Source organism: Pteropus alecto, unplaced genomic scaffold (genome assembly GCF_000325575.1).
Source record: "Pteropus alecto unplaced genomic scaffold, ASM32557v1 scaffold67, whole genome shotgun sequence".
In the NCBI taxonomy this organism is placed as follows: domain Eukaryota; kingdom Metazoa; phylum Chordata; class Mammalia; order Chiroptera; family Pteropodidae; genus Pteropus; species Pteropus alecto.
The window spans coordinates 494,839-515,253 of record NW_006441061.1 but is presented as its reverse complement, the minus strand read 5'-3'; the positions used below and the strand labels follow the sequence as shown (position 1 = coordinate 515,253).

Genomic DNA, 20,415 nt, shown 5'->3' with positions numbered 1-20,415 from the left:
GGAATTCATCAAGGCCCAGGCGCATCTGCCACAAGCTCCCCAGCCAGTCTACCCACTGAAGTCCATTTTTTCCTTCCCAGATGATGTCCATCTGTCCCTTTGTGCACCCATTCATTCGGCAGATATCTTTGAAAACCTACTAAGTGCGAGCCTTTAAAGAGCCTCTCCATGCTGACTCTCCTGTTGACTTACATTTGCCCCGAATGAAATTTCTTCCTGTGTCAAGTCTTCTTCCTGAACCAGTGGGTCCTGGCCCCTGAAAACCATTTGGCGGCAATTGGAAGAACCCTTGGGAAGGATTCCGGGAAAAGCATGCCCTTTGTTTTTGAGTTAACATTAGCTGATTAATATTCCGTGTCTATTGCTCCTCAAGAAATGTGAGCTACTTCCGTTATTATGCAGGTCAGGGCCGGTGGAATGCCCTGAGCGCTCCCCAGGGCAAGAGTGAGGGTTAGGAGGGACCAGGCAGCAGGTCCAGGCGTCAGGCCAGTTAGCAGCCGGTGGAGTCGAGCACCTCGTGTGTTCTAGGCCCCGCGCGGCCGGCGTTCACGTCTCCTCCCGCAGAATGGGAACCCGGGCGCAGAGAGTGCATTTGACCACAGTGTTTCAGGGTCACCCGGTTCGAAAGGAGCAGGCCCAGGACTCCAGGTGACATTTGATTTTGTTCTCTCAGTCACACTCTGCTGCCCATGGGGTCCATTGTCGCTATGGCTTTGCCTAGAGAGACAGCTCCATGTCCTAAGGTGACCTGTCCCCACATGCCACCCTTTCTCTCCTGTTCCCTGGAGCTGGGAACCAGAGCCGTTCGGTCCTTTTCCTGCCAAAGAAGCAGTGTCCACTGGCACCTGAGTGTGTCCACCTGGGGAAGGAAAGAGACGCATTTACTGAGTATGTCTTAACATTGGGACAGATAGGTGGTGGCTTTCGCATTTAACAGATAAAGAAACGGAGGCTCAGACACCTGCAGTAACTCGCCCGAGGTCTCCGTGCTAGAAGATGGTGGGGTCAGCTGGTGACAGAGGCCTGGCCCTTTCTTCTGTGCCATCCAGGCTTTCTGTTAAGAAGCTAATTATGACTGCGCTACTCTGAGTGGCGAGGACGATGGTGGCCCTGGTGGGCACAGGGAGGTTCACAGTGGCCCTTGGGTGTTTCGGGCCCTTGGGTGTTTCAACCACAGCGTGCGTGGCTGCCAGGCCCCAGCTTATTTTCCTTTCGGCTCGTCAGGGCTAGGGGAACTCCCGTGATGCTGGAAAGGAGCTGATAACACGCTCCGAAAGGCAGTTCTGTGTTCAGGACCATGCACGGAGGCCAAGGGCAGGGAGTGACCAGCCGGTCGCCAGGCTGGCGTTCGTTCCCTGCGGTGGGGGTCAAGGGCCGGAGTCTCCACAGTGTCACTGGGGTCACCGCAGGAGCTAGTTACATGGCAGCCCCACCACATTTCATCTTCACAGCCCAGAAGGGTCTGGCTGTCTTCTGAGTCTGACTGGGTGAGGGGCTGGCGGTCAGCGAGGCCGAGACACCCCCCGTCCTGCCCGGCTGCAGAGCCTGAGCTCTTGCAGCTGCTCACGTTTGTTCCACCTCTGGTGGGTGAGACAGCACTCCCCGGTCACACGCGTCTTGACTGGCCAGTCGTTTGATGTTTCATTGTACTAAGTAAGAATGGTCCAGATTCAGCCACCAGGGGCCCACAAGCCATTGCCCTGCTCACCCCTCTGGCCTGATCCCTGCAAAATCTGCTTTTTTTCCAAACAATTTTGTTTGTAAAAATTAACCCATAGCCTTATAGACAGCCTGGAAATTAGGGAAGAGACAAGTTCAATATGAATCCCACTACTTCACCTGCTAATTAGCCTTTCTGCAGCCTCCTTATAAAATCCCACCCTACAGACTGTCCCCGTGTCCTCACATTGTGACCCCAGATGGTGACTACGGAAGGTCCCGTCCTGTATGTGTGCATGGCCTGCCTCACCCTCACGTTGGATCTGTAGCTTGTTCCAGGTTTTCACGCACGTGAAAAGTGCCAGAGGAAATGTCCTTGTTCTCCAAGCGTCTTTTTTATTTTATATCATTATAAGAAATGGGATGATGAACCACTGCCGTTAACCGAGAACGTTAACGTGCTGCACACTCTGCGTCCACGCTTCGCTTAATCCTCACGAGAAGTCGGGGGCGGGGGGAGAGCAGGCGTCATTAGCTCAGTTTTGTAGAAGAAGTAGCGGAGACTCTGAGAGGTGGTTACTGCCCTTGGTCACGCAGCCAGTTAGTGGCAGAGCTCAGCTGCAAATATGTCTCTCTAACTCCAGAGCCTACACCCTAAACCAGTAATCGAGGCAGATTTCTGCTCCATGTTGCTAAATAACTTTATAAAAAAAACTGTACCACTTTACACCCCCCAAAATTGCAGACTCCCTGGGAGTCTGAGCCTGGGAGGCCTGGGAGACCTGGAGGGCCGTGGGGCTGGCATTAGAAATCCTTGTGGCCGAGGGGAAATCCTGCGGGTTGTGCCCCTGGGCAGACGGTCTGTACACCAGAGGGCCGGCCCACACTGCTTAGGAATTGGAGTCTGATCATCTGAATTGCACTGCGTGACCCCAGTACCCAAAGTCCCAGGAAATTAAAATAAGATAAGAAGAAGCTGCCAGAAGCATTCGGTGAGAGTTCTGCCCAAAGACCTGGTCTCAGAACACTTCGCAGTTGTATCTCTTCAGGCCAGTTGCTCACACGCTCTGGCAAAAAGTGGCGTGATGTGCTACTCCGGTCTCCCCAAGACCTGGGCTCGGCTCAGCCTTGGCGGTGGCTCGTGACAGAGGCAGAGCCTCTTCCCGCTGACAGACCCAGAGCTGCGACGGGGCGTGGCCAGCGAGCTCTGCGGGGCGGCGGCCTGGTGCCCGGGCAGGGCTGCGGCATCTGGCGGACCCGGGCCAGACCCCGTTTGCCATCTTCTTTAAAACACAATGCCTGTCAACATTCCAGGGGACGTGACTTGGGAACCTGCTCGTAGCCACACTGGCACCCTAAGTTAGCCAGTCTCCCCTCTGCCATCCCCTGCAGCAGCTGCTGCCAACCTGACACTCCCCGGCCGCCTCCCCCTTCCCACGCCTGCGATTCCCCTGAGGTGGCACTGACCTACCGTGTTGTAGGTTCCACGTCACACACAGGTGTGCACACACAGCATGCATGCCAGTCTGCGAGCTCTAGGGCAGAGCCGTGTATACGTAACTAGCCCAGGCCTCTGCTCAGGGACGTTTACTGAATGAATGATCAAAGGAATCACTGAAGACAGGTTGAAGCTTCCACGCCTGCGATTCCCCTGAGGTGGCACTGACCTACCGTGTTGTAGGTTCCAGGTCACACACAGGTGTGCACACACAGCATGCATGCCAGTCTGCGAGCTCTAGGGCAGAGCCGTGTGTACGTAACTAGCCCAGGCCTCTGCTCAGGGACATTTACTGAATGAATGATCAAAGGAATCACTGAAGACAGATTGAAGCTTACAGCCCAGCACCCTGGAGATGGGGGGAGTGGGGGACAGGGATCAGTAACAACTACAAAGTGTAAAGAATACCTACTATGTGCCAGGTGTGATTAGGATGTGACTATGAAGCTACCAGCACCTCCCCTGTCCCTCTAGTTGCCAGAAACTGCGATCAGCCCTAGGAGCAAGTCTCCAGGATGCCAGCTGGGCTCAGGGCCCCAGGGGGCAGGGACAGCTGTCTGGGTACCACCCCCTGGCAGGCTGCCAGGGCCCACTCCCTGAGCGGCTGGGAGTCCAAACACCCGAGCAGAAGGCCACAGACCCAATTAGCAAGGCGGGAGGCTCCTGACCTAACTCAGGCCCCCTCCCCTCTCTCACAGTGGGTTCTGGGCCCTGAGGACAGAGCCCAACCAGAAGCCAGATGCAGAGCCCGAGCCCAGAATGGAAAAGCAGGAACCGCCAAGGAGCCCCCGGGGATGTGCAGCCACCCAGGAAAACTCAGGCCCCCCCCAGTCTCCAACCGCGTCTGCCTGCCACTCGGCGGGGAGGGACCTTTCCCAGGAGCTGTCACAACGGGACACAGTCAGGGCACAATCCAGCTGAAATATCAAGCCTTTAGGGTGCCCAGGAAAGGTGCTCCAGCCTCGAGACATTACCGATCTCAGATTTCAGTCACCTCTGAAGGCTGTGCTGTCACAAGCGAGCCGCCTCCGTGTCATAGATGCCCTGTCACCGTCTCTCGCGTGCCTGTTCCAGGCCCTGCACTTTCACATCGGTCATCAGTTAGCCTTCCCCCCACCCCAGAAGCCTTCCCGGTCACTGTCAGCCCGTTCAGCCAGGAGGGGCCGAGGCTCTAACACCGAGTGGAGTGACCTGAGTCCGCTGGGTCTCACTTCCACGCCCACTGCTTTCTCCCCAGACACCCCACCACACCCCACCACCGCCGCCACGGTCCCCAGCGAAGACGGGCTCCTGGCAAGCAGAGGCCGTCTGCAGGTGAGGGACAGTTGTTCTTCACAATTTCTCTTCCAGGCAGGAAAAGTGCTGCCAAGGGGTCCCCACCCCCTCTTCTCGCCAGCAGGGTCTGCAGCGTGGGGAAGTGGAGCGAAGCCCGCGGCCTGTCCGGGGCCCCTCCACCAGTGAGGGTACCCGCTGGCCTAGGAAGGACTGACTGCTCGGGGCATCTGGGATGTGGGCGCGATGTGTGAAACTGACACTAGCTGTTTTCGTTGACCGCGGGAATGAATGAATGCGCGTACAGGTTGATAAATAGTTTAAAGATGGATGAATGAAGGTTGGAAAGGCAAAGGGCACAGCCAACCCAAGAGAGGGGCGATTGGGGCCAAGCCAGGAAGGCCTCTCTGCTGCCTGCCCAGCCCTCACATCGCCCCGAACCTTGCACATGGCCGTCCACCCTCATGGGGGCTCAAGACCCTCCACCGCCTGGTCCCTGCCAGCCCCACCCCAGCCCCAAGCCCCTGTGCCCCCTCCTCCACAGAGACCCCTCCAGGCCACTGCGCAGCCTCTGCCATGCTCAGGACTGAAATTCCAGCCCCATGTCACCTCCCAAGGGAGCCAGGTGCTTTTCCCCCCACACACACACACTGCGCCCTGGCAGAGTACTTCTCCAGTGGGGTGGGAAGGACCTGGTCTCACACTTAGACCAGTTCTCCCGACAGGAAGACACCCTCCCGTTGGTGATCATGACTCGTTGAAGCAGTGGTTCTCTCGTTACTGTTTTTAAGTGGATGTCCACATGCATCTGAGTGCAAAGATCCTACGTCCAGCACGTCTGTCTCCAGTTCTTCCTCCCTGAGAACAGCCCTGGCCCTTAGCCCAGGTCACGTAAGGATCAGCTCCAGCTGGAGCTGCTTCTGTGCGTCCTGCACCGAGCTTTTTCCCCCAGAGACCCCTCTGGCCTGCTTCAGAGGCGCCTGCTGTTGTTCTAACCTGTGCGCATGCCAAGGTGTGGTCTAAAGTGTCGGCCCCACATCCTGGCGATGGAGGGAAAGCATGGACGCCGGGCTCTCAGGTGAGTCTGCTGTACTGACATGCCCAGCTGGGACCAGCAGCATGAACCGGGAAGGTCTATGAAGGCAAGGACTGCCCTCTGCGTCCTTGAACACGCAGGGGCCACGCCGCACAGGATGAAAGCGCCTGAAATGTCTTGGCAGGCGAATGCAGCGTGTGGATGGTTATCGAATGTTCACTGTGCATTAGGTGCCGTGCAAAGCCCTTCAGGAGTATTTTCATTCAACTCGTATAAGACCATGAGGAAGCCTGCAGAATTCCCATTTTACAGACAGGAAATGGAGATTCAGGGAGGTAAAATGACTTGCCCGAGGTCATCTGGGAAGTAGGGGATGCTAGAAGGCTGGCTGGACAGACTGGCACCCACCGCGGAGGCGGGACCTGGCCTCGTGCTGGGCCCTTCCCTGCTCATCGGCCCCACAGGAGCCACGTAATCAGGACGCCAGAGCGGCCGACGCATTTACAAAGTAAAGATCTTTTGCACTGGAGTGAAATGATCCTTTTAGAAACGATCACCAGCTTCACTCATTACCTCCGGAGACCAAGTCCTTGCTGATTTTTTTTTCCCCTTCTTTATCTCAAGTACATTTAAATGTCAATTAAATTTGAAATATCTACATTTGTCAGCATTTCATTTTGGGCCAGCGTGACGTGCTGCTGATTTGTCCACGCGATGTGACACATGAAAAAAAAAAAAAAAGGGAAAAAAAACTCTCGAGATGCAGATCTTCCTCATTAAAAAATAAGCCCCTGCGATCCCGGCGCGCCAGAGAGCCACGGAGCACGTCCCCGGTCCCTGACGCCGCGTCTCTGACATGGCATTTAAAAAGGACCAGCCGCGCCTGTCACCGCTGCCACACGCACACGCCAGCCGGCGACACGTTACGCCAGACGTTAGAAAGGGCTCGGGAAGTCATCTGCCTGGGAACTCCGTGCCGAGATGGGGTGGAGGCAGCCGCGGCACGCGACGGGGTCTGATGGACAGCGGGCCTTTCGTTCCCGCCGGGACGCCGGCAGCCCTCGCCGGGTCGCCAAGTTCGCCGTGACCTGCCTCCTCGCAGACAGCTCTTTGTGTGCGATAAAAATCCAGGCACGTGGTGGGTGGCAGACCGCAGGGTAGTAGCTGAATTGGGTTAATGAGGGAAGAGGTGCACTTTTTTCTCTCTTTTTTTTTTTTTTTTCATATTCCGCCTTAAGCTAATAAAAAATTTAAAACCTGGACATTTTCGACGGTTCCTCCTTGATCTCTTGACAAATATCTGACTCGGTGTTTCACGGGAGAACGTGAGCCACCGAATTTAAGTTTATTTTGGAGATCTCACCTTTTCTTAAAAGTGGAAGGGGGAAACACACTACCCCTCGTTTCGTGGTTTTAGAGCCACAAAACCGAGGAGGCGGGATCACAAAGTGGCGCGGAGTCAGGAAAAGGAGGATTTCCGCCTCTCCCTTTCGTTGCTGTGTGACACTGGGCAAGTGACTCGCCATCCCTGAGCCTTGGCTTCTTCATCTGAAAAACGAGGATGTGATAAGGACTTAAGGAGAAGCTGTACAGACGGCATTTAGCCTAACACTTGTAAGTGCTGCTCGTGTCATTATCCACGTGGCCCGAAGCCTGGACCTGAAAACACTCTGGTCTGAGCAAACCACGTGGCCGAGTTCTCACATGGGTGCTCCGTCATTCTCAAGAGACAGACAGGGTGTTCCAGAGACACCCAGGGCCTCTTACTGAAGCCAGTGCCAAGCAGCCAGGCCTGGCCAGGAGAGCCTGCTGGAGGGAGAGCCTGACACCGAGGCCCCCTCTCTTCCCCCTCCCTTCCCCCCGCCCCCCAGCCCTGCTCCGTGGTCACACCCGTCGGGGGCGGGGAGCGGGGACCGGCTTTGGACAGGGACGTGAACTGACGAAGCCAAGGTCCATCCCGGCACACAGGCTCTCCGCTCTTACGTGAATACAGACGTGGCTGGCAGGTTTCGTGGCTCATGGGCCAAGCCGTGTGATCTCTGCCTTCTTGTCGAAGCCAGGGGAGGGGGCCATGCTTGGGTGGATGTTGGAAAAGCATGCAAGATGGATTGGAGGGCTACCCAAGAGCCTCATTCGGTTTGACCCAAGCAGAGATGTGCGTCCCCTCGTGTCCATCTGTCACCAGCCTGGCTGACGCACGAGTGAGGATCCCAGGCTGGGATCCCTGCTCATCACTTCCTGGCCGGGTCACTGGGTCCCCTTTCTTTCCTTCGCCACTGACTCCCAGTGTGCAGCCAGTACTGGGTCTGCTCACGACAAGCACTCAGGAAGTGCTTCGCGGTCGGAGGTGTAGATGGACAGGTGGACAGATGGACTAATGACAGCCTCGTCCTTTATGAAGTCGGTACAGAGATTCCTTCCTGCTAGGCCGTTGGGAGGGATAATAAAGTAAAGCCCCTGGCACGGTGCCTCTGTGCGGATAGGATTTTAAACATTTTTCTGAGACTCTCACCTTCCCCTGAATACCCTCACCCCCAAACGTGGTGCCGTTCTACAGATCTCAGCATCTCAGAGGACAGATGAGGAGCTTTTATCCTGCGGCCACAAGCTGTTGAGAGGCACCCACGCTGCGTCGGGGCTCCAGGAAGATGGGTGAAATGGGGGGCGCCCTGTCTCCACAGCGCGCCTCCTTTCATTCATTCGATCAGCAAACGTCCATCGCGCTGATGCAACTCTGTGCCCAGGTGGGCGTGAAGAGAAGCATGAGCCAGGCCGCTGCCCTTAAGGAGCCCAACTCAGAGAATTGCAGGAGATTAAATGGTATCAATGAAGCGCTAAAACACACAGCCCAGGAAGCTAACCATCGAGAGAAGGCCCCAGCTGGGAGCTCCAGGGAGACTTTCTAGGACTGCCGTGTGGGCTGAATCTTCCAAGACCGAAGAGCAGTCAGTGCACGAGGCAAAGACAGCAGGCAGGTGGCGTGCTGGAGGAAGCGGGAGGAGGCCGCACAGGTGGACAGGGCCAGGTGCGCAGCTCGGTGTCTGCCCGGCTTGCAGCTCGGACGTGGCCCTGCCGCTCTGCAGCCCTCACCCCCGCCCAGCTAGAAAGTCGTGATGCAATCTGAACGTGATTCCTAACGCTCTACTCAGAGGATTTACTCGCCACACAACCAATTGCTGCGGATTCTCAACTGAGCAGGAGGTCTGCAGGTGTTAAGTAGGAGTGACAAGGTCGGGTTTGACTCAGAACAGGGGTCTGTCCAGCGGCTGGGTGGAGAGTGGCCCTTCTGCCTTGTTTTATGTCCTGGTGGATGTGGAGGAGCCGGGCAGCCTGGTCCCGAGGGTGGCCAGGGCACATTTCTGCCAGCGAAGTCTTCCTGCCCTCCCGACTCCAGAGGAAAATGCTCCACCTGGGCTGACGCTGTCTCTGGGACCCGCCACCTTCCTGTGTGCAACCCTGGGCAAGTATGAGGACAGAGCTCTGCCTGGCTAAGTTCCAGGGTGGACGCGCAGACCCGCAGACGCGCAGACACGCAGACACGCAGAGGTCCGGTGTAAAAGGGCTGGGAGCCCCGCGGCCCCGGGAGCCAGCTCTGGCTCTGCTTTTGAAAGAACAGCGTGTTCCTGGGTGACCACTGGCTTAGCACCAGTGAGGGCAGATCGTAGCAGAGGCCGGTCACAATCCACTCTCCCAGCCTCCCAGGGGCAGCGGCTGTCCCTCCAAGCATGGTTCCCGCATGCGTTTTTTGGACATGTTGCTTTTTCTTGAAACAAAAGCTGAAAGGAATCGCATCCTATAAAGCAGAGAAAGGAGACTGCTCTGGCTGGGGTTGGGGGAAGAGGAGACAGCCCCCACCAGGTACCCCAGTATCTCCTACTCACCCTGTCCCCAAACTTCACCATCGTCCCCAGGGACCCTTGGCATGTGCCCAGATTGCCATACAAGGCAGAGGCTTGGACCACCCACCCCCCACCGTGTGTCTGATCAGCGGCCGCAGGGCTGGGATTTGCACCGAGGTCTGCCTGGTCCAGCTCCGCTCTGCAAGCACAGGCCTCCCGGGGGCCCTGGTCAGTGGATAATTCATGGGAGCGCGTGGAGTTTCTCTGGGCTGTGTGTGTGTTTGTGTTTACAGAGGTAGAGCTCACAGGTGGCTGACAAGGGAGATGTATTTTTTATAACAATGAATATTTAATTTCCACATCACGGATGAAAAAGACTCTCTGAAGAGGCATCTGAGGGAGACGCCGGAGAGCGGCCTCTCATCAGAAAGGGGCCTTGCACGAGTGCTCTTCCATGGGGCTCTTTCTTCCCTGATTTTTTACTTTTTCCTGATTACTGAAATGGATATGCGCGTTGTAGAAAACATAGAAAAATCAGAAAAATAAAAAGAGGCGAGGCGGGGAATCACGCATACCCACGCGAGCGAGCCTCGGCATTTATTTAAGCATATACTTTTCCAGTCTTTTTTCTATGCGCTTGTCCGTTGAGTAGATGAGAGAGAATGCGATACACTTGCAATTCTGCATCCTGATTTTTCCGTTTTCCTTTATAGACGTTATAGTTAATGGGAGGATACTGTACTATAATTGACTCCACCGGCTTCCCATTGCTGGAAATTTAGGTGGTTTCCTGTTGTAATGTTATAAACGTAGCCACGATGAACATCTATGTGCGTGATTCTTTGCTACCTGTAGGGTTATCGAAATGGAAGTGGGATTCCCAGGTCACAGATGACTAGATCGTGTGTTTAAGGCTCTTGACGCATGTGGCAAAGCCCATGGCTTTTTTTGTTTGGGACCAGCTTCCTGCCCCTGGGGCCCGCCGGCCTTCTGCAGGGCACTTCCACCCCCGGCTGGCGGAGGGAAGCCCGGGCCAGGCCGCGAGCCCAGAGGCCTCCTCCCGCCCCCGCCACGCGCGTTCGTTCCGAGGGCGCCTCCTAACTGTTCTCTTCTCTCTTGTCTTCCTCTGCCCCAGCCTGGTAAAGCCCTTGCGACACTATGCGGTCTTCCTCTCCGAAGACTCCTCTGACGATGAATGCCAGCCGGAAGAGGGCCCGAGCTCTGGCTTCACCGAAAGCCTTTTCTTCTCCGCTCCCTTTGAATGGTCACTCCTTCCTTCTTCCATTTCCCTGAGCCGGGCTTGGTGACTCTCCGGGGCCACTTGGGGGAAGGGGCGGGCGGGGCGTCTGGAGCTGCCGCCTTCCGGTGCCAACTTGCAGGGCGAATGCCACCTCTGGGTGCCTCTTCTCAGGACGTTCGTTCTGCCAGCCCCACGGAGGCTCTGAAAGTGGAGGGAGGGGACAGGGTGACACGGCCGTAAAGGTGTGAGATAGGAACACGTTTCGGGGAAAATGAACTTGATTGTTAATGGAATCGACGGCTACGATTAGCCCGGCCGGCGAGGCCCACCCAGGTCCTTTGTCCCGGCGCCTCTTAGAAAGCCATGGAGTCGGAGGGTCAGGTGTTAAGTTTTAAAAAAAGAAAAAGTTGTTGCTGTGGAATGTGTATGTTAATGCTGGCAGATCCGAATGTTTCACCGATCTGCCTGACTTTAAAGTAATTTTTATCATTATCATTTATAACCTCAGCCTCATATAAGTTATAAAGTGGAATTTAAAAAGTTCACCACAGTCCAGCCATCACTCCCCCCAAAATTAAGCCTTTCTAGTTCCCCTTTTTTGCCATTTTTTGCCACTCTACTCACAAGTTTTTCCGAGCTGGGATTGAGCAAAGGGACAAGGTTTGTCTGTCTATTTGTTACAAGGTTGTAATGTTTTTAATGGGAGCTTTTAAAGGAAGAGATCTGCCCTTTGCTGAACACTCAAGGGGCCCACAACACCCGCCCCCCACACACACACACCCCGGGAGTGAACTCGCAGCGTTTACAGGAGAGGGGCCTCTCCCCCGCCATCTCCTGTTCCCAGCTCCTCCTCCTGGTCTGGGCCGGCAGCTTCCTCGGGGTACCTCATAAACCCACAGCTCCGCTCCTGCCACTGTCCCCACGGGGTAGGAGGGTTCTGGCTCTTTCTGCTACCAGCTGCTCACCCATGGCCGGGGGCAAGTCGATCCCCTCACTTAGTGATGGCTGGAGTCAGTGTTGCCCGAGCTTAATAAGTCCACCTTTCCTGTATGTTAAATCTTCTTCTTTAAAATTTTTCTTTTAAAACTTTTAAAAATTAGCCTCGTCCTAAGCAATAACATCTATGGTGGTGCACTCTTAATGTGTCCATTATTATTTCAACTCTTGGTTAACATAAAGATAGATTCGTTGAAATAAGAAATATTCAACTTAAAGTCATGTTGCAGGTCAAGGCCCTCAGGGTGACGTCCAAGGACTCCTTCACCACAGAGTCCAGCAGGTCACAGTCTGTTTTAATCTGTTGGTTCCTTAAGTATTGAAGTAATGGATAGTGCTCGCTCCTTGAACCACGACCTATGAAAAGTATAGGGTTTTGTGTGTGTTTGTTTATAAAGGAAGGGCCCATCTTAATTCAAAACGAAATGGGTTCTTTTTAATGAATACTATTTCATTAGGTGTAAGAAGCCCACTGGCTTTTCTCAGTCTCCTTGAAACGTGGTTAAAGGGGCTTTAATTCCTCGTACAGATGGCTTAGTCAGCGAGCGAGGGACTTCTGAAGTCTCTCCTGCTCGGCTTCCATCTCCACCTCTTGCCAGGTGCTGTGTGACATAGGGTGAGTTACACAGCCTCTCTGAGCTTCAGTCCCCTCATCTCTAAAGGAGGGGTGTGAGTCGACTTCACTGCTTCTTGCGTTGCCTTCAGCGAAATATCAGGTTGGCGGAGTCCTTGCCACGAGTCCAGGCCTTGTACTGAGCGCTCTACCCTCCGCTGTCCATCTCCTTCCAGGTTCCCGCAAGTGAGCCTTTGGGACCAGCAGGTGGCAGCCTTCCCCCGCTCCACCAGAGCCGGGGGCCATCTCTGCCTGACCCCGGGGCCCCAGCCAGCCCCAGCCTCGTGGTTAGAGGAGGAGGGACGCTGCTCAGGCCCAGACCCCACTAGGGGTCAGGCTTTATTCAGCACCATTCCCCACGTGCACCGTGGTGCCCTGGGGCTCAGGCTTGTGAGGAAGGAACGCTTTGTCACCCGTGCCCGGGTGGGCTGTGAGGTTTTGGTGTGTGGATGCACAGACTGCTTTTAGCCTCTGCATGCCCGCAGTGCACAGTGCCCACCTCCACTGGCAAGGGATGTGTACTCTGGAAGGGGAGGAGCAGCTGAGGCTCGGAGAAGTTAAGTGACTTGTCCAAGGTCCCACAACAGAGATGGTGTGACCACAGCTGGAACCAAGGTCGGCATAGGCTGAGGCCCAGACGGTTCCCCCTAGGATTCCGGGGTGTGCTGGGCAACTGCCCTAGGGAGTTTCCCATGAGCCATTCCCAGGACCTGACTGCCACAGGGGCTGGGAGTGCAGGCGGCGGGTTTAGAAATGAATGCGCCCGTCGGCCTTTCTAGTCATGTCCCATTCCTTGTGCCTTGTCTGAATGGCTCGTGAGCCCACTAGCCAGTTATCTGATGGGCCAGATGTTTGCGGGGAACTCATTGGGCCCCCCAGTGGGAGTTAGAGGCAAAGTGACTTGCCCAGGGTCCCACCAGTGAGCAGCAGAACCCAAATTCAGCCCCAAGTCTGTCAGAATGCCACTGCCAGACTCCTGCACTTGGGGACCCCAGGGCACTCTCCTGTCCCCCAGGATCTCGGGGGTGGGGCTGCCCGATCTTCCCTCGGAGGTTCTGGGTGGGAGAATCCAGCCTGCTCTGCCTCCTCCCAGGCCGCAGCCATATCGGACACTCAAGGAGTCAGACAGCGCAGAAGGCGATGAGGCAGAGAGCCCAGAGCAGCGAGCTCGGGAGCCTGCACGCCCCGCTCCAGCCCCGCCCGACCGGGCTTCCAGCATCGACCTCCTGGAAGACGTCTTCGGCAACCTGGACGTGGAGGTCTCGCTGCAGCCACTGGGCCAGGCCAAGAGCTTGGAGGACCTTCGGACACCCAAAGACCTGAGGGAACAGCCAGGGACCTTTGACTATCAGGTATGGTGTGGAGTGGGCGCGGGGTGGACACCTGCTGGGGCTGGGGCTTTCCACACGAGGCAGGTCCCCCCATGTGACAGTGAAAGAGACCGAGGGACTTTTCCAAGGCCTTCCACCAACGCTGACCGGGTCAGTCCGACCGCAAACCCTGCCAGGCAGGCCAGCGGCCAGACCACTTCTCAGTGATCCCTGGAGAAGATGCTACGCCTGATGGGAATCTGCCCCCACTTCCATTTTGGCATCAGAGACAGGTGGACTGGTGCTCCAGGCCGCTCCCCCCACGACCCAGCCCAACCCCCGGGCAGGGCTTTGACCCCTGCTGGAACCGGGATTGCCCCCATCCCCACCAAGGAACGCTCCTTGGAGAGACCGGATCAACATTCCGCGGCTCTAGACGACTTGTGTGTAACCACTGACCTTATACTGTGACTTCCGGTCTCCCATGTCCCCTCTCTCTTCCTGTTTCTTCACTTGCAAGTGGGGCTCTGACTCTGCAGGTACTGGGTCACACTGTGGAACTCGCAAAGCTCCCACTGCCCAGGGACTCATGTGCACCCCCCAGGCCAAGAGAAGGGGGTGAGGCCCAGATCGTGGGCCTTGGGCGTGGCAGAGCGGGGACTTGAGCCCAGTCCTGTCTCCCCCGCCGTCACCGTGCCTCCACCCAGGCTCTGAGCCTCACTTGCCTCTCGGGCTCACAGGTGATGGAAAATGCCCACATACTGTGGAAAGTAAAAAGGGCCCGGCCAACAGATGGTCAGTAAACAGAGTCGTTTTCCTAAAATTACTGGGCAACACTGGCATAGATGGACAGGGGCTTCCTCTGGCATCTCTTTCTGTCACAGTGAGAACTGCCTGGGCTTGGACCAGTCCAGACAGACCCGAACTCTGCTGGTGACCTGGGCTGAGCCCCCAACTGCTCTGAGTCCCTGGGCACTCATCAGCCCCCTGCCTGGGACACAGGAGGGGAGTGGGGATGGGGATGTGTTGCCTCCCAGTCTGTCCCAGGTCAGTCTGTGGTCATTGTCTCTCTTGTTCCTTTCAACAGAGGCTGGACCTGAGCAGGAGTGAGCGGAGCCGAGGGATGCCGGTGGCCTTGAAGCTCGCCCACCCGTACAACAAGCTCTGGAGCCTGGGCCAAGATGACATGGCCATCTGCAGCAAGCCCCTGGCCACCTCTCCCGAGAAGCCCTCAGTCCTGCTCGGGAACTCCCTGGCCTTGCCCCGCAGGCCTCAGAACCGGGACAGCATCCTAAACTCCGGCGACAAGGAGGTGGCGCCCACCCCCGCGCTGGGCAGCATCACCATTCCCCGGCCCCAGGGCAGGAAGACCCCGGAGTTGGGCATTGTGCCCCCACCCCCCACCGCCCGCCCGGCCAAGCTTCCGGCTGCTGGTGCTGCCCTCGGCGACTTCTCATCAGAGTGGCCGCAGGCCGAGCAGGAAAGGTTCCCCAGCGCTGCCCCTCAAGGCCCCACCAAACTGCTCCAGCCTCTTGGCCTGACTCCGGGGACTGCAGCCTCTGACAATGACACCCTGCTGGCCCTCCTGGACCCACTTAACACAGCCTGGTCAGGCAGTACCCTCCCGCCGGGCCCTAGAGCCCCAAATGTGGCCACCCCATTCACCCCCCAGTTCAACTTCACCCCTGCAGGGACACCCAGCCCATTTCCACAGCCGTCACTCAACCCCTTTGTCCCGTCTATGCCAGCGACACTGCCCGCCATGTCCCTTGTCTCTGCAGCAGCCGGGCCTTTTGGGGCCCCTCCTGCCTCCCTGGGGCCAGCTCTTGCCCCCAGCTTCCTGCTGTCCGGTTCTGGCTTCTGCGCCCCACATAGAGCTCAGCCCAGCCTGTCCGCCCTCTCTATGCCCAACCTCTTCGGCCAGATGCCCATGGGGGCCCACACCAGCCCCCTGCAGCCGCTGGGCCCCACGACAGTCGCCCCTTCGAGGATCCGAACGTTGCCTCTGGTTCGCTCAAGTGCCAGGGCTGCTGAGGCCAAACAGGGGCTGTCCCTGAGGCCTGGAGACCCCCAACTCCTTCCTCCCAAAGCCCCCCAAGGCCTAGAGCCAGCACTGCAGCCCTCTGCTACTCAAGAGGCCAGAGACCCCTTTGAGGATTTGCTACAGAAAACCAAGCAAGATGTGAGCCCGGCCCCAGCCCCGGGCTCGGTGGAGCAGCTCAGGAAGCAGTGGGAGACCTTCGAGTGAGCCAGGCTCTGAGGGCCGGGGCGGCCGAGGCCTGGCTCCCCGGCACGTGCTGCACACGCCACGGCTCCCAGGCGGCCGGCCCTGCTCTGTTTCTGCCCAGGCTCTGCTGGTGGGAAGGGGCGGGACCCTCCCTTGCCGTCCCTCCTTCCCTCCACACTGCCCATCTCTGAGGTCCGGCCACTGGAGAAGGGCACCAGTTCTGGTCTGGGAATCGACTCAGCTCCTGGGCGCCCATCCCACCCACCACCACCCTCCCCAGCTGTTCTGTGGGGTTTTGCACTAAAGAGGTAGGTCAGCTGGGCCAGTGACCGTCCCCAACCAGTCCTACCTGCCTTCCCTCTGGAAGCCTCCTCAAGGCCTCTCCTCCCGAGCCCTGTTCTCCTGTGTGTGGCCCGGCCCTGGACACCCCACCTCGATGGGCACAGGTGTCAGTGGTACCCTCAGTGTGAGCACGAGACACACATCATTTAGAGTTTGAAGTTAGGAACCTCCTCCCAGGCCGGAGGATCAACCTGGCGGGGCATGTCCCACCCTTTCTAGCAATACGCACTCTTGTTCTTGTGAGTCTCCACCCCAACCCCAAACTTCAACTGTTTCTGGTTTGGTGGGGATTTGGGGACTCAGGGGTCCTTGAGATCCCTCCCTCGTGAGAGCCAAACCCAGCCCCGGCCAGCCCTGCGTGGCGGCTGGAGCACCAGCAACTCTGATTTGTGGAAGGAAAAATAGCAACAGGTAAATCTGAGGGTGTCGGAAGCTGGAGTCTTGCTGTCCAGTCCTCTCCCTTGATCCTGGTCTTTCGTGTTTTTTCAGATGGGACCTCAGTCTCACGTCGTGTGGGACTGCTGGGGCAGAGCCGAGCAGCAGGCACCCCGGTTCCAACGGGAAGGGCCAGGCTTCATGCCACAGGCTGACGCGGTCCCAGCCACTCGGGCTACCGGGGTCAGGAAGAAGCAGGGCACTGAGCCCCTTCTCCAGGCCCCGGGTGAGTGGACAAGCTTGGCTTCTTGCAGCCTGGAGGCAAAGGCCTGCGAGGAGCCACCCCGTCCCTGCCTGCCTCTCATGATCTCCCCAGCAAAGAAATTCCTGAGGCAAATGTCACCAAAGCTAAATTGAAATGTTATTGTTTCTTTTATCTTTCTTTTCCTCTTTATTGATTTGATGAATCTTAAAATTGACTAGTTTCAATAAACCGAGTTGAAATATGGCCCAACCATTTAAGAAAACAACCATCTGAGACATGCAGGAAATTGTGAGCATTTTGACCTGATTTCTCATTTCCTATTTGTGAATGGTCAGACACAGTCTCAGCGGTGTCTGGTGGGACAAGGGGGTCCCTGGAGGTCCCAGAACCCCAGGGAGCCTTGGCAGTATCTGAGGAGCTGGGAGGCCACCCCCTCCCATGGGTCAGTGAGGCCTGGAGGGGTGGGCCCGGGGGTTCGAGGTTCGCTCTGACATGGGGTGTAAAGAGCTGCTGACCCAGCACACAGCCTCTTCCTGAGTCTGTTATGGCCCCTCAGGCAAGTCTCTCTAAAGCTCAGGAGTGTTCTCTAGCTCACTTCCTGGGGAGAGGGGCTAGGAAGGTGTGTCATCACTGGGCCATGTGGGTACCTCCGGGGCACTCGGGCGTTTCCATACAGATTCCAGTCCTCCCCATTCCGACACACCCCTGAACCCCGTGGGGGATGGGGCAGCCCAGCTGGTGGGCAGGTTATGTGTCAGGGGGTCCTGGGTGGCTGCAGGGACATGGGGCCCACCCCATGGCCCCCCTGGCTGGGCCGGGGCGGCGCTCCTTGCTCACATGAGCGCTGTTCTCTCTTCACTTGCGGGAATGAATCTGCAAACCCAAGGATGCATTTTGTGTGTGCGTTCAATAAAATCTTCTTGGGGAGAAGGCTGTTATGACTGTGTCCTTGAGAAAGCTTTGCGAGGGGGGAGGCCTCAGCCATCTTCAGCTCCAAGCAGTCAGGGAGAGATTTGACCCCCGGCCCACACCCAAGCAAGGCCTGAGTGTGGGCTGGTCACAGGCCTGCTGTATCCATTGGAGCAGGGCTGCAGGTCGCCCAGGCTCCAGGCAGTTCAAGGGGACACCTGGATGTTCACCCCGCAGATCACACATTAGCAAGGGGCGGGGCCTCGGAACCTGCACCTCTGTTGATGTCTGTGTCGGTTGGGCAGCTCTGGACCAAGCACCCAGAGTGGGCGTTGAAGTACAGCCACCATCTGGCCATGTCCCCTGCTTCCAGGGCTGCCCTTTAAAATGCCAGGTGCCTTAGGAGCAGGAGCGAAGGAGAACATGGGGCTCCCCCCAAAAGCATGGCCCAGCTTTTATATGTTGGGGTCCCACATAAACACAGAGTCTGCAAGGACAAAGTTCGGCCCAATCCGGGACTTAAACTAACCGCGCACTGGCTGTGGCTAAGTTGTTGGTAGCAGAAGTTTCCGCCCCCACTTTCCCAGGAGTCACAGAGAAAGCTGGGGGAAAGGTCGTCCCACCTCCTGCAGGGTAAGGACCAAGCCAGCCCCTCAGCCTGGTGTTCAGGGCCCTTCCTAGCAGACTCTGCTCACCCGCCAGTCTCAGCCCCCTCCCTCTCCCCCACCCCCATCAACCAGTCTCAGCCCCTCTCTCTCCCCGACCCCCACCACCACAAGCTCCACCTCAAATATGACTCCTGTGCCTCCAGGAGCTGGGGAAAGTCAGCCTCCAATCCGAAAGTGTAAAGGGGCTTCCTGACCTTGGCAAATCGGTACAGGAAGCACTGGCCTGGGAAACAGGAAGGATGAAAGGCTACATCTCCAGGTCAGGGACAGAGGGACTGTGTGTAGCTCTGAGGAGGCCAGGTCCTCAGAGCCCCCGGTGTGATAAGACCACCAGGGGAGAGACTGGAAGCAAAGCAGCAAGTTCATCCTGCATCTGTCTGTCTGCAGGACCAGCCCCAACACACAGGCGGCCCAGCGTTCCCAGCACACAACTGAGGGCTTCCTGCGAGTCCTCCCCACAGCCATTTCGAGAGGTGACTGATCTGCAGGTGAAGGAGCAGGCAGCTTGGCCGGTGGCGTCCGAGGGGCTGGAGAACCGGGAGGTGTTGGGGAGGACTGGAGGGGGTGGGGGAAGGGTCGCTTCTTCCTCATCGCCCCCAGGGAGAACCCTTGCCCAGCACTTTCCCTCAACTTAGGCCAGGGGAGACAACCGTTCCTGATGCCTTAGGAAGACACAGACGGCCCTTCACAGTAGACCTGAATTTAACGACTTCGCGTTCTTTCCCCATTGTCCCCACCAATCCTCACAACAACCCTGTGAGGTAGGCAGGGCCTGCTTTCCCCATTCTACAGATGACCAGCCCTGAGGTGGGGGCTGCACAGAGCCCAGACACCCCCGAACAGCCTGTCCTCTGCTCCTCAGGTCTGCCCTAGCCATGACCTATGTTCCCAAGTGGGCCTGGCTCTGGCGCAAGGCAGAGACAGATCTGCCCGACGCAGCATTTGTCCTGGGGGCCAGGAGCCCACCTGCCCTCTGGCTACGGCCTGCCCCTGATTTCCCAGCTGCCTCCAGGGCAATAGGCAGCCTCCAGAGGTGGGAGAAGATTCCAGAGCTGGGGCTTTGGTCCCTGGGCAAGCCCCGGCCTGGCCTCCTGGAGGATGTGCAGCCTTGGGTTGCCCTGCCCCAGAGCTATGACAGTTGTCCCCACAGTCCAGCCTCCCCCTCCGTGGGGTGGCCGGCACCTACTACACAGTCACGTGTACACACAGCAAAGATGTGGACGTGGCCGTGGGCCCCGCCCAGCACATTCACAGCAGTATCTGCAGAACGACAGTCCCCAGGTACACACACACCTTGCACACACACACCTAGTACACATACACACTCAATACACTCACGTGTGCCTGGCGCTGCACAGCCACACACTTGCCGAGGCAAAACCCAGCAGGTTCGATGGAGATGTCCACCGCCTCGCCAGGCCCTCTGCTGCCCTGAGTGCTCCCCTTTGCCTCAGTCCACAATGGGGCAGAGACGGGGTCTGCCAGCAAAGGGGACAGTTCCCCAGCAGGTATCTTGTGCCCGCAGCAGCTCCCCAAGGCCCGGGAGGGATGGGCCACTTCCCCACAGGCTCCCGGAAGCGGCCTTCTTGGGTCTCCAGGCAGAAATCATTCATGACCTCATGGGTATTGGAGCCAGCAGCCAGGCGGGTCTAAATGAGTCTCTCCTCAGGAGGCACCTTGAGGACGCTGTCCATCTCCATCCGGGCCCCGGCCACCTCCTGCTGGCTCGGGCTGTAGGTGCCCTCTGACTGGCGGCGCTTCCTGGCTGCCAGGATCCCTGAGAGGAGGCCCAAGAGGAGGAGGAGGAGGCAGGCGCAGGCTGCGGGCACGGCCACCTCCAGCAGCGGGAATGGCAGCGGCAGCGGCAAGCCCTTCTGCAAGAGATGCGACAAGGAGGCCTCAGACTGGGGAGGAGGGAGGTGAGGAGAAAGGGGGCCCAGGACTTGCTCAGAGAAAGCGAGCTAGTAACAGGCCTCCCTGGGAGGCATTGAGAGACCTGGCCCAGGGGGCATGCAAGCAGGTGTCACAAGCCATTTGTCGGGACCGCTGCAGGGGGATTCCTGCGTGACAGAGGGGTTCCGGCTGAGAGAGCAGACACACTTATTGAACACTTAGGGTAAGCGAAGCACAGTGCGTGGGGTTTTTCGTAAACGTGAATATTGTGCG

General features: G+C 57.5%; 2 protein-coding genes across 2 annotated transcripts in view; one reads left to right on the top strand and one right to left on the bottom strand.

The window, feature by feature from the left end:
* DENND1A (DENN domain containing 1A) overlaps nucleotides 1-17,602 on the top strand; it is a 428,365-nt gene extending 410,763 nt beyond the window's left edge. The window contains exons 20-21 of the mRNA XM_025051273.1: nucleotides 13,247-13,505; nucleotides 14,551-17,602. Of these exons, the coding sequence (XP_024907041.1) occupies nucleotides 13,247-13,505; nucleotides 14,551-15,711 (1,420 nt within the window). The 3' untranslated portion in view covers nucleotides 15,712-17,602. The remainder of the gene's footprint in view (nucleotides 1-13,246; nucleotides 13,506-14,550) is intronic.
* A 742-nt stretch (nucleotides 17,603-18,344) lies between these two features.
* The window catches only part of CRB2 (crumbs 2, cell polarity complex component), a 22,008-nt gene continuing 19,937 nt past the window's right edge, over nucleotides 18,345-20,415 (bottom strand). The window contains exon 13 of the mRNA XM_025051232.1: nucleotides 18,345-20,123. Coding sequence (XP_024907000.1) covers nucleotides 19,899-20,123 — 225 coding nt within the window. The 3' untranslated portion in view covers nucleotides 18,345-19,898. The remainder of the gene's footprint in view (nucleotides 20,124-20,415) is intronic.